Below are 11,989 nucleotides of genomic sequence, written 5' to 3'. Positions count from 1 at the left end.
ATGCAGAATTGCTCAATAAAAACCACAGGGCCCAGGGAAAACAGGCTTGAGGCACAATATTCAGTAACTCAGTGACACATTTTTAGGAAGGAAATGAAGTAGATGGCATAGTTTTTGCTTTAAATGGTTAAGAAACCTATATACTGTAATACAGCCCTTTCTCTTGAAAAAGACCTGAAGTGTGTGTGTGTGTGTGTGGTTCCCCAAATGAGGTAAAGGGAGGCAGGTCTGGTGTCAGGGGCCTGGGCAGTTGGTAGTGTTTCTCAAAGATGCAAATGCAGATAAATACAAAATTCATGATCAGTTTCTCTTCAAATACATGAACTAGGTTGGAAGAAAGTCACCAAAAGCAAACAAGAAGGGTTCTAGGGGCGCCTGGATGGCTCAGTGGGTTAAAGCCTCTGCCTTCAGCTCAGGTCATGATCCCGGGGTCCTGGAATTAGAGCCCTGCATTGGGCTCTCTGCTCAGTGGGGAGCCAGCTTCCTCCCCTCTCTCTGCCTGCCTCTCTGCCTGCTTGTGATCTCTGTCAAATAAAATCTTAAAAAAAAAGTTCTAGAAGGACTGTACAGCTGGCCCTTGAATATGGGATGGAACCAGGCAGGTCCACTTACATATGCAGATTTTTCTAAATAGATGTATTCACTTAACACTATTGATAAATAGTATGGGACTGTGAATGTGTTCTCTCATGATTTCCTTTACATCTCCTTTTCTCCGGCTTATTTTATTGTAGGAATGCTGTAGGTATGATACATAACCTACAAAACGTGTGAATTGACTGGTTATTGGTAAGGCTTCCAGTCATAGGAGGCTATTGGTGCTCATGTCTGGGGAGTCAAAAGTTTTATACGCAGATTTCTGGCTATATGAGGGGGTTGGCGCCCCAACCCCATGTACTCTTCGAGGTCCAACCCTATTCAGCTCTGCTGCTGTAGCATCAAAGCACCCATAAAAAACAAATGGATAGGCACAGCTGTGTCCCAACACAACTTTACTTAGGGACACTGAAATCGGAATTTCATATAATTTTCACCTATCACAAAATACTCACGTTTTTTTTCCCACCTAAAAGATGTAAAAATCACGATTAGCTCATGGGCTGCAGGAAAATCTACTTACAACTCTACTCTGCCAACATCTGGTCTGAAGCTTTAAGTAGCCAATAAAGTTAGGGAACCTGGCTGGCGGTGACTCCAAACTGACGCATTCCAGGGCCTGACCTTATTCTCCGTGGCTGCAGTTTTCTCTCGAGACTTTCTCCTGCAGCAGTCCACCTGCAGCTGAGACAGGACCATCTTTTGAAACATCCTCCTTCCTGGTTGCTGGCATTCCCCCAAAGTAGCTTCTGACTTTGTGAAGGCTCTAACTGGAGACACAGACTCACAGAATGAGGCGGCAGAGAAGGGTATCAACTGTTAAGAATCTGCTCTGAACACAAAAAGGGAAGAGTTTCCCGCCAGCTGAAGAGGGAAAACAAAGATTTCTACTGATCACATCAAAACACAGAAGTTCAATAAATACCTGCCTTTGGTTTTTATCTATATGGCCCAGTGATGAGCCACAACAGCCCACGTAAAGAACCTATTCCAAGCCCTGGCCAGGGAGTGGGAATGCTGGCATGGGGCACCTCCAGTCAGGCCTCAGAACTGAGTAGGGACGAAGACCTAGAATGGAAGAAGGAGCCAGCCTGACCCTCCAGTCCTCCCTGTCAGCCACTGGGAGTCACAGCTGCCTGTGACCACTCACTGTCCTGACCTGTCCCGAGTTCAGCTGTTAAAAGCTGTGTGTCACCAACAGGGAATCCTGGTATCCCCTCATGTCTCCTCAGACCAGGGCAAGTCACTTTCCTCACTCCATGGTGACAGGCATGTCTTCCACATCTCGGGGGACCGCGCTCTGAAGCTCACGCCGAATCTCAGGGGACAGCTGTGGATGGGGCTGTAGTCGGAGCAGTTCCAAGAGGGCCTCCTTCTGATCCGTGGCTAGGTCTGCCTTGTAGCGCTGGACAAAAGTCAGGAGGCACTGGTGCCAGAGCACAGGCAGTTCGCGCTTATCCGTCCGGAAGCCCAGGAAGTGGAAGACCAGGGCGTCCAGCACGCGGTAGGGCAGCGCATACTTCTTATCCAGCAACAGTCGCAGGAAGATGCTGTTAGCACCGCTGTATTCCATCTCGGCGATTTTCAGCATGGCTGCACTGGTGGGGAAGGATTAGTGGTGGGGGGGATGTTGGAGGAAGGGCCGCCTTCTATCGTCCCTCCGACCCTTTTCCTCCTCTGTTGGCCCCTGCACTGTGCTATTCCCGAAGGGGGCCATCTCAGGCTGCCTTCTCACCTACCCAACCTGACACTCCCTCGGCCCCAGTTACCAGCTCAACACAGATTTCACCCCAGATCCCTACTTCTTGCTCAACCGCTGGTCTCAGTCTCATTATCTGGCTAGAATAGATTCAAGCATGTGAAGATCTCCACCCTTAACACACTTTCTTCCCATGTTTCCTATTCATTCATTCAACTCTTTACTAAGCACCTGCCATGTGCCAGGCACTGGGCTCCTGTTTTGGGGGAGCTTACATTCTAGTGGAGCGGCAACACACTTAGGTGCTTCAACAAGCCACAGACTCAGGGCTGTTCCAGCTCCTTCTCCACTGTGTGTATCCCCCTACCCCCCCATCCTGGGATTCTCCTATCTGGGTCTCTCCTAACTGTCCTCCACTCCCACCGACACTACCTGGAGTGCAACACAGGGATGGAGCATTTGGTGATGATGCTACCCACAATGATGGCTTCCCGGAGGGTACAGGTGCCGGACTCGCACAGTGGGATCAGGATCCCTGGGGAGAGTCAGACGGGGGTCACCTTGAGTTCAGGTTGAGTTCAGGTGCTACAGCAGCTCCCCACCTACCCGAAATATAGTCAGCTCCCAAGTCAGGCTTGTTGCTTTCACCTGCAGGAGCTCCAGCCCCTCCCTCTTAGCAGCCTCCCGGGTTCCCACCTTTAAACCAGGCTCCGGGCTTAAACAGGGCCTTCTTGAGAGCCATATAGAGGTGGAAATTCAGTCGTTTGTATTCAGCGATGTCGTCTCGTACCCGGGGGAGCAGGACAAGGTTGTAGAAGCGCTGAGCCATGCGTTCCTTCAGGTTAGAGGCGAAAATCCTAGGTTTTTTTGGGGGGTGGGGGGTGGGAAAGAGGGATATGGGGGAAGATCCCAGGTCACTGGACAGTGTGGCACTGGCACTTTGAGTATCATCATGGCTGGTGCACACATGAGATGTGAGGTGTGTGTGGGAGTCAGCTGTGTGCACTCAACACCCAAGTCAGACAAGAAAAGGCACAGGACAGGCTACCAGGTGCCCCCAAGCAGAGTGAGTGCTGTCTTCAGGAAAGCCTGCGCTCTCCACTGTTCCCTTTCCTTCTCCATCATGGGTTCTCTCTTTGCTTGTTACGAGGGAACTGAGCCTGCCTGGGGAGCCAGACTTCAGAAGCCCCTCTGACACACCAAGGGTTGTCTCTCAGTAGTTATGAGCCCTGTTTCTGGAAACTCATCAGAGCAGAGTCTCAACGTGGTCCTGGCCCTGAGGCCGGAAACAGGAAAGCTGGGGAAACAGTGAGCTAAAGAAGTACAGGCTAGAGCTCTGGGGCAGGACTAAAACAACAACAATGGCAGACAACAATGGTAGGACTAAAACAACAACAATGGCAGACAAAGCCTGTCCCCCTCACCCTCAGCATCTACCCAGCCCCCTTTACTCCACCTTGTAGCCTGGTACATGGCAGCTGCAGTCCAGGCCTCGGGCTCCGTCACGTAGAGTATCTGCTCCCAGTTGGAGAGCGCAGGGATGATCTTGAAGGCCTTGGGCAGCTTCCCACTCCGGTATGTGGATAACACCTGGGGGTGGGGGTGGGGGTGCAGAATGAGCACTGCCAATGACACAGAAGCCACGTGCCCCATGCCAGGCCTGTCTGTGTGGTTTTCATGGCTTGTTCACTTAGTCCTCACAACAATCCTGTAAGGATGTGCTCCCAGCACCTCATTTCGCAGGTGGGGAAACCAAGACCAGGGTTAAGGAACCTTCCCCAAGGCCACCACGTGCCTGAGTGGCACAGCAGGAATCAGGACCCACACACACAGGCTCTTAAGTCTGCTCCTGGCCACTGTGCCTCATTTGTGTGGGAAGAAAGCCGGAGGTGGGAGCCCACAGCCCCTGGCAGGGTATTCCATTACGGCTCTCCTCTCAGCTCTTACCTCCCGGACTCCCCTGTAGACCTCCAGAACCCGGGGGTCCAGCTGATGCAAGGGAAAGCCTGACACCTCTGACATAACCATCTCAACTTCCGTCTGCTTCTCAGTCAGCTTCTCCATGATGATGTCAGCCAGGGTACGCCTATGAGTAAGGGAGGTGCGGGAGGGAAGGAGAGAGGGCTGGGGTCAGTCCAGGAAACTCTACACGCCCGCGTTGGGATGTGAGGCCCCAGTCTCCCTGGGCCAAACCACCTACCACAGAATCCCTGCAGGGTGCGGAGGACCTGAAAGTCATTCATTCTGGGACAAAGCTGACAGTGTAGGAAGGTGAAGAACCTGCATTCTCCCTGTATGACCCTGGGCACATTCCTTGGCTTCTCTACGCCTCAGTTTTCCTCATCTGTGAGACAGGGATATTAACAGTACCTAACTCCTAAAGTCAGCATGAGGATTACGGGAGTTAATGTTCATACCTTACTATTAGGACATAGCAAGCATGCAGGAAACATTGTTTATTTCAAATGCATCTATCCTGTGCTGGTGACATGCGGAGAAGTCCCCTGTTACAAAGTCCTGGTATGACCTCTCCAGCGTGCCAGACATATCGCAGTTACCTTCCAAAATTTCAAGGAGTAAGGGGCCATTAAGGAGGGACTATGACACAAACTTCCCCATAACTTCATTTATTAAAATTTATGGAGGGGCCCCTGGGTGGCTCCATGGGTTAAAGCCTCTGCCTTTGGCTCGGGTCATGATCCTGGGGTCCTGGGATTAAGATCCCATATCAGGCTCCCTGCTCAGCAGGAGTCTGCTTCTCCCTCTCCCTAGGCCTGATGCTCTGCCTACTTGTGCTCTCCATCTCTCTGTCAAATAAATAAATATAATCTTTAAAAAAATTAAAATTTATGGAAAGGTTTCTAAGATTAATGGTATTTTTCTCAGGTTCCTTATGTAGAGCGTATCACACATCACCTTATTGTGACAATTTGGAATTACTGTCACGTTGGGCTTCAGGATAATAACGGTGTCTTCAGAGGCTCTACATTTAAAATACCTCCTGTTTTCTCAACACCAGGCAGTGAGGCAGGGCTTGGCAGATGTTACCTCATACAGGCTGTGCGACATCTCAAAGAGGTGTCAATACTGCCCTTATTCAGACACAAGAACAGATACCCACAGAGGTCAATAATTCCTCCAAGGTCTTAAAGACTTGCTGGATCTTCAACCCTGGTCTTTCACATTCTAAAATTCAGGTACTCGACGGTATGCTATCATGTAACCCCAACTGCACCGGCCTCTGACTGCTGAGTTCATGTGGGTCTGGGCTTGGCTTTCAGAAGCTGCCAGCTGTCATTTCTCAAGACTATCAGCAGCCCCTGTTTTCGGTAGCTGTGACCAGTAAAGTCACCCAGCCAGTTCTGCCAGCATGCTGTGTTACAAAGGAGTTCAGAGGTGCTGAGCGAGAACCCAACGGGCTCTCTGGCAAGACAAACATACCAGACCAGGACACACTGTGACATCTACTTCAGCTGCTGGGCATCAGTGTGGGCAATGGGCTCATTTTCTCATTCTGTGCTCTCAAGTGATCACAGAACTCCTTCAGCTTCCTTTTTTTCTTTTTTTTCTTTTTTTATTTTTTAAAGATTTTATTTATTTATTTGACAGAGAGAAATCACAAGTAGATGGAGAGGCAGGCAGAGAGAGAGAGAGAGAAGCAGGCTCTCTGCTGAGCAGAGAGCCCGATGCGGGACTCGATCCCAGGACTCTGAGATCATGACCTGAGCCGAAGGCAGCGGTTTAACCCACTGAGCCACCCAGGTGCCCCCCTTTTTTTCTTTTAAAAAAGATTTTATTTATTTATTTGACAGAGTGAGAGAGAAATCACAAGGCAGCCGAGAGAGAGAGAGATGGGGAAGCAGGCTCCCTGCTTAGCAGAGAGCCCAATGCGGGGGCTCGATCCCAGGACCATGAGATCATGGCCTAAGCCAAAGGCAGAGGCTTAACCTACCGAGCCATCCAGGTGCCCTTTAGTTTCCCTTTCTTTTTTTTTTAAGTATCCCTTTCTTATTCTCAATATTACTAGCAAAGAGATATGCCCTAAATTAGCTCTAAAAAGCATAAGAACTAAGAACAGCATCATATAAGTATCACAGGGTCAGAATGAACTAGTTGAGGGCCTTTATCCGAGACTCCGCCTCCCCTGGGTCAGAATCTATGGGCTTGAGAGTTTGACCATAGGAACTTTAGTGCCCGCGTGCTTTGGAGCTGCCATTTAGGATACATGGCAAGAAAAGTGTGCTTCCAACCGGGGTGAGTCTGCCCACCAGGGCACATCTAACAGTCTGGACACATTGTTTGGTTATCGTGATTAGGGAAAAGATCACTACTGGCACCCAGCAAGCAGAAGTCAGGCATGCTGCTAAACATCCCCCAGTGCACAGGATAGCCTCCATAAAAAATAATTATCTAGCCCAAAATGCCAGTAGAGCCGAGGCTGAGAAACCTGGGCTGAACTGATGCTGAGAGCGTGAAAGAGACCTGGCCAAGGAAATTAGCACTCAGCAAACCGAGCAGACCAAAACCAAATCCAATGGGATGGACTGCCCTGGAGGCATGAGAGAAGGCCCTATAGCTGTCTCCCCGGGCAGTTCTATAAGTGGACAGCTGGGCCTGGGTCATTCCCACTGAGGAGGGCCGGTTCCCCAAAACTAGCTATGCTCAGGCCCTTCCCAAAGGCAGGGAACCGAAACTGCCAGGGCATCTGCTTCCCTGTAGGAAAGCTGCCACCGGAACCTGACCTCCCACAGCCCCAGACCATGCCAGCTCTACCTGGCAGGAGGGTTCTTGTTCATGAACATCTCAATGGCACGTTCATCCTCAGGGTCCACGACCACCTCTGCATGATGGCCTGACCCTGTCATTGTGGCAGCCTTCTCCAGGGTGGGCCACTCCTCGTCCTCATCATCTGATCCATCCTGTGGGACTCCTGGACCTAGAAGAGGAGAAAAATGGATGAGCAAAGGCAAGTTGTGGGTGGGAGATGTAGAGGTCATTTCAATGTTACCCATGATGCACAGTACAAGCCTCAAATGGGCTTGTAACATACATGGACAATTGTAGTGAAAGCAGTGATGCCCCACTATCTTCCAGTTCCGGGGTGGGGGGGGTTCCTGTTCCCGATCTCGCTTGAGAAACAAAATGTACAAATAGGAGCCAAGGAGATAGCGATGCCAATGCATAATCATTAACACGCAGGAGCTCTTCTAAACACTGTACCTAATTTTCATAACACCAAGAAGTAAATACTACTATTCTACCCAGCTTCAGAGGGGGACTCTGAAGCATGGGAAAGTTAAGTAACTTGCCTAGGCAGGTAGTCTGCATTTAGACTGCGCATTCTTCCCCTCTGTTCTATACACGTTGTAGGGCTTCAATATATGCCAAAACGAGTAGTACAGGCAGTGTATACCACAGGCATGTAAAAGGTGATGGAAGCAAGGGATGATCAGACTCTGGACAGGCAGTACAGGAACTGGAGGGGTGTGCTCCAGGTGTGGGTAACAACACTGGCAGAAACGGTTGGTTACCAGAGTATCTAACAGGCTGTAGCACGAAATAAGGCTAGAGCAGTAAAGTAAAGCTCCACTGCAGAGGGTCTTGAGGCCAGGCAACGGACTTCAGATTTCAATGGAACAAACCCCTTCCCCCTACCTTTAGAACTTATTGATTTGAGAAAGAGTGTCTGCGCATGCACGTGAGCATGAACAAGGGCAGGGGTGGAGGCAGAAGGCAAGGAAGCAGCAGACTCCCAGCTGAATGCAGAGCCAGACGCCGCAGAGGGCTCAATTCCAGGACACTGAGATTATGACCTAAACCAAAGTCAGATGCTTAACTGACTGAGCCACCCAGGCACCCTGGCACAACCCATTTTTATAATGATTATTGGAAGGCTACAGCTAGCTGGGCATCTGGAAAGGTGTGTAATAATCCAAGCAGAAAGATAAAATGTTACACTCAATAGCTCATTAAGAACAGAGGCAGTGAGGACATCTGGGTAGCTCAGTCAGGCACCTGTCTTCGGCTTGGGTCATGATTGCAGAGTTCCTGGGATGGAGCCCCATGCATGGCTCTCTGCTCAGCAAGAAGTCTGGTTCTCTCTCTCCCTCTGCCTGCCACTCCCCCTGCTTGTGCGCACGCTCTATCAAATAAATAAAATCTTAAAAAAAAAAGAATGGAGGCAATGTGTGATAAAAGCTAAATGGGGGAGGGGGATGCACCAGATGTTTTGTCTCCACATGCTAACAAACCCCAAATCTGTGCCAGTAGGTAGATTTCCCTTTACTCCAGAGACTCACTCCAGCTCCCTCCTGTAGAGCAGCTCTTGGATAAGCCACAGGCAATTCAAACTTCACCTGTCATCAACCGAATTCACTCTCTTTCCCTTCTAGGTCTCTGCATTCACTGTATTCATGTCTTAAATGGCACTACTGTTCACCAAATGCTGAGGCAGAACCTGGTAGGCCTGCCTCATCCCCTGCCCTCACCCCAATACACAATCAGTGAGCAAGGCCTATTCAATTCTACCTCCCAAACTATCTCTCAAATCCTTCACAGTTCTGCCTGAACCTAGATTAGCATCATCTCATCTGCATTAGTTCAACAATCCCCTAACTGGTCTCCATATTTTCCAACAGCCCCCTACTGTCTTTGGGACAACTTTAAATCCTGAACATAGCCTCGGAGTTTTCTGTAGATTTGGTTCCTACCTACCCTACTACCATTAACCCATTCACTCAACAACAGTGAGTGCCTACTATATGTGAGGCACCATTCTGAGCGCTGAAATTAGTGTAAAACACCCGACAGAGCTGAGTGTTTTAATAAGGGAAAGAGACAATAATAAGTATTAAAAGAAGACAAGTGCTATGAAAAAGACATAGAGCAGGGGCGCCTGGGTGGCTCAGTGGGTTAAAGCCTCTGCCTTCAGTTCGGGTCATGGCCCCAGGGTGCTGGGATCAAGCCCCCGCATCCGGCTTTCTGCTCAGTGGGGAGCCTGCTTTCTCCTCTCTCTCTGCCTACTTGTAATCTCTGTCTGTCAGATAAATGAATGAAATCTTAAAAAAAAAAAAAAAAAAAAAAAGACATAGAGCAGAGTAGAGAAGTTGTAAGTGTGGAAACAGAAATGGGAGCTCGCTCTTTCTTTTTTTAAAAAAGATTTTATTTATTTATTTGAGAGAGACACAGTGAGAGAGGGAACACAAGCACGAGGAGTGGGAGAGGGAGAAGCAGGCTTCCTGCCAGGCAGGGAGTCCAACGTGGAGCTAGATCCCAGCACCCTGGGATCATGACCTGAGAAGAAGGCAGGCACTTAATGACTGAGCCACCCAATCTATCTTTCTTTCTTTTTCTTCTTCTTTTTAATATTTTATTCATTTGGGAGTGAGAGAAAGGGACAAGCAGACTCCCTACTGAGCACGGAGCCCAACATCAGACTAGATCCCAGGACCCTGAGATCACGACTTGAGCAGAAATCAGATGTTTAACCGACTGAGCCACCCAGGTGCCCCCAGATATTTTTCGGAGTGGCCACGGTAGGCTTCTCTGAGAAGGTGAAGAATCAGGGGAATAAATCTACAGGGGTATGAATACAAAAGAAATAATGAGGGCAAAAGCCCCAGCTTATTATGTTTAAGGAAAAATAAAGCCTGTATGGATGAAGAGGGGAAGGGGAAAGTACTAGAAGAGGTCAATTTGGCAACAGGGGCAGATCACATAGATCTTTGAAGTCTTCCCGCTGCTGCGAACAGACTGTAAGGTGGATGGGAATACTAATTAGGAAGCTACTACAATAATCCAGGTGAAAGATTATGGTGGTTCAAACAGGACTGTGTTTCAAGGTGATGAGAAAAGGTCTAACTCTTAATCTATTTTGAAGACAGTCAACAGGATTTCCTAATAGATCAGATGTGGAGTAAGAAAGAGAGGAATCCAAGGTTTCTTCTGTCTTGACGAAATGGGAAGATATCATCCTATTAACTGAGATGAGGAGGACAGTGGGAGGAGCAGGCTTGGCAAGAACAGGATTTCTGTTTTGGACACACTAAATTTGAGATGTAAAAAAGGCAGCTGAAATAGAAGAATCTTATTTTCATGGAAGAGATCTGGGCAAGATTACAAAGTTGGGAGCGGTCACCAAGTAGATGGCACTTAAACCATGAAAATGATGACAGCACCGCAGAAGTGACATGAAGAGGTTCAAGAACTGAACCTTGTGGCCCAACAATGATAAGAGGCTGGACCCAAAAGAGGAGCCAGCAAAAGATACTGAAGCCAGAAGGCCAGTGTTCAACTGTTAAAAACAGTGCTCTCAGGACAATTAAAGATGAGATCTTTAAATTAAAGATGAGATCTGAGAAACGGATCAAGCAACTCGGAGGTCAACACATCCACCCTAATACTGACCATCTTTTAATTAGTCTCTCTTCCTCTTGAGCACCTAAACAATATCACTCTTTCTGCTCAGAGCACTTCCCACTCATTTTTCTCAACACAAAAGTCATGCAATCTGGGAAGCCTGACCCCAAAAGTAATGCTATTGTTATAAGGAAAGCTATTCTTTCTTTACCCTGGAATGTATTGTTCTAAAAATCAATTTAATTATCTCTCTCTTGGGCTAGACTGTAAGATCTTGAAGTCAGGCACATGGCTCTCCTGTTTCCTTCTTTACCCAAACCATCTAAACTCCTAGCACAGTGCAAAGCGCGGACTAGACAACCCCCAAGAATGTACAGAACAAATGGATAAATGTTAGGAGTGCTCTGTGGCGCGAGCAACTACTTCCTGTTGGTCTAACTTCAGGGGTGCCTAGAAGCCGAGTATCTAAAACTACAAGTGATGTAGAGAGGTCTGACCATTCTAAATCTGGTCCAGAGCGGGGTCTCCCAATTCATTACCTTCGCAAGGGTGTACTGCGGACCCCTTATTTACTTTATTTGATTTTCTTAATTTCAAACGATTCCCGTGCCAAATACCTTTTGGTCGTCTACTCCTCCCCTCCCCCAAAAGAACCTCCCTCTTCCTGGTACTCCCCCACCCCCACTCACCGAGCCGCGTGGTACGCTCGCGTGGCGCTGAGGGTTTGCCCCTAGTCCCATGCTCGGTCTCGAGTTCCTCCTGCTGCTGCCGTGCTTGCTGCAAAATCCGTCGGGTCAGCCGGGGCCCCACATACTCTTCCTCCTCGTCTCCGGTCCCACGACCGCGCCGCTTTTCCCGGGCTCCTGCTCGCACCGCGTCCCCACTCAGGATCTGCTCAGCCAGGGGCGCATGTTTTTCCTGACCCGCAGCTCCGCGAGCCGCCTTGAATTTGGGCATTTTCCTCCAAAACTTCGCCGGAAAACTTCACACGTGGGAACGGAGGGTGGGTGGGTGGGGAAGGTCTCCAGCGCACTTGCGCAGTGAACTCTCACTTCCCAAGAGACTCCCACGGAGATTACAGCGCCTCCTAGTGTTCGGAGGCCAGGAGTGCCATCCGCGCCATCACACCCCCTAAAAGAGCTCGCGGATCCTGGAGCTGGATTCCCGAATAAACTCATTGCATTTAACGTTGGATTTTCCAAGTGGTGGCAGTCGAGCGATGATTTTTCTACTTTCACGGATCGAAGACCTATGTCCCCAGACGTGAACCAGCTGGAAGGCCGGGGCCCGGAGTTGAGCCGTGACGTCACTGGAGGCGTCACCGAGGAGGTGCCT

General features: G+C 49.2%; 1 protein-coding gene across 1 annotated transcript; it reads right to left on the bottom strand.

The window, feature by feature from the left end:
* Positions 1-39: 39 nt before the first annotated feature.
* Positions 40-11,950, bottom strand: BYSL (bystin like). The gene is made up of 7 exons (XM_059177943.1): positions 11,344-11,950; positions 7,070-7,232; positions 4,244-4,382; positions 3,753-3,886; positions 2,993-3,153; positions 2,729-2,831; positions 40-2,195 (listed from the first exon to the last, which is right to left on the bottom strand). Exons 1-7 carry the CDS (start codon positions 11,609-11,611, stop codon positions 1,850-1,852), a joined length of 1,314 nt encoding a protein of 437 aa, XP_059033926.1. The 5' UTR covers positions 11,612-11,950; the 3' UTR covers positions 40-1,849.
* Positions 11,951-11,989: the final 39 nt, after the last annotated feature.

This window comes from Mustela lutreola, chromosome 6, assembly GCF_030435805.1.
Source record: "Mustela lutreola isolate mMusLut2 chromosome 6, mMusLut2.pri, whole genome shotgun sequence".
NCBI classification, from domain to species: Eukaryota; Metazoa; Chordata; class Mammalia; order Carnivora; family Mustelidae; genus Mustela; species Mustela lutreola.
This window is presented reverse-complemented; position numbering and strand designations above follow the sequence as displayed.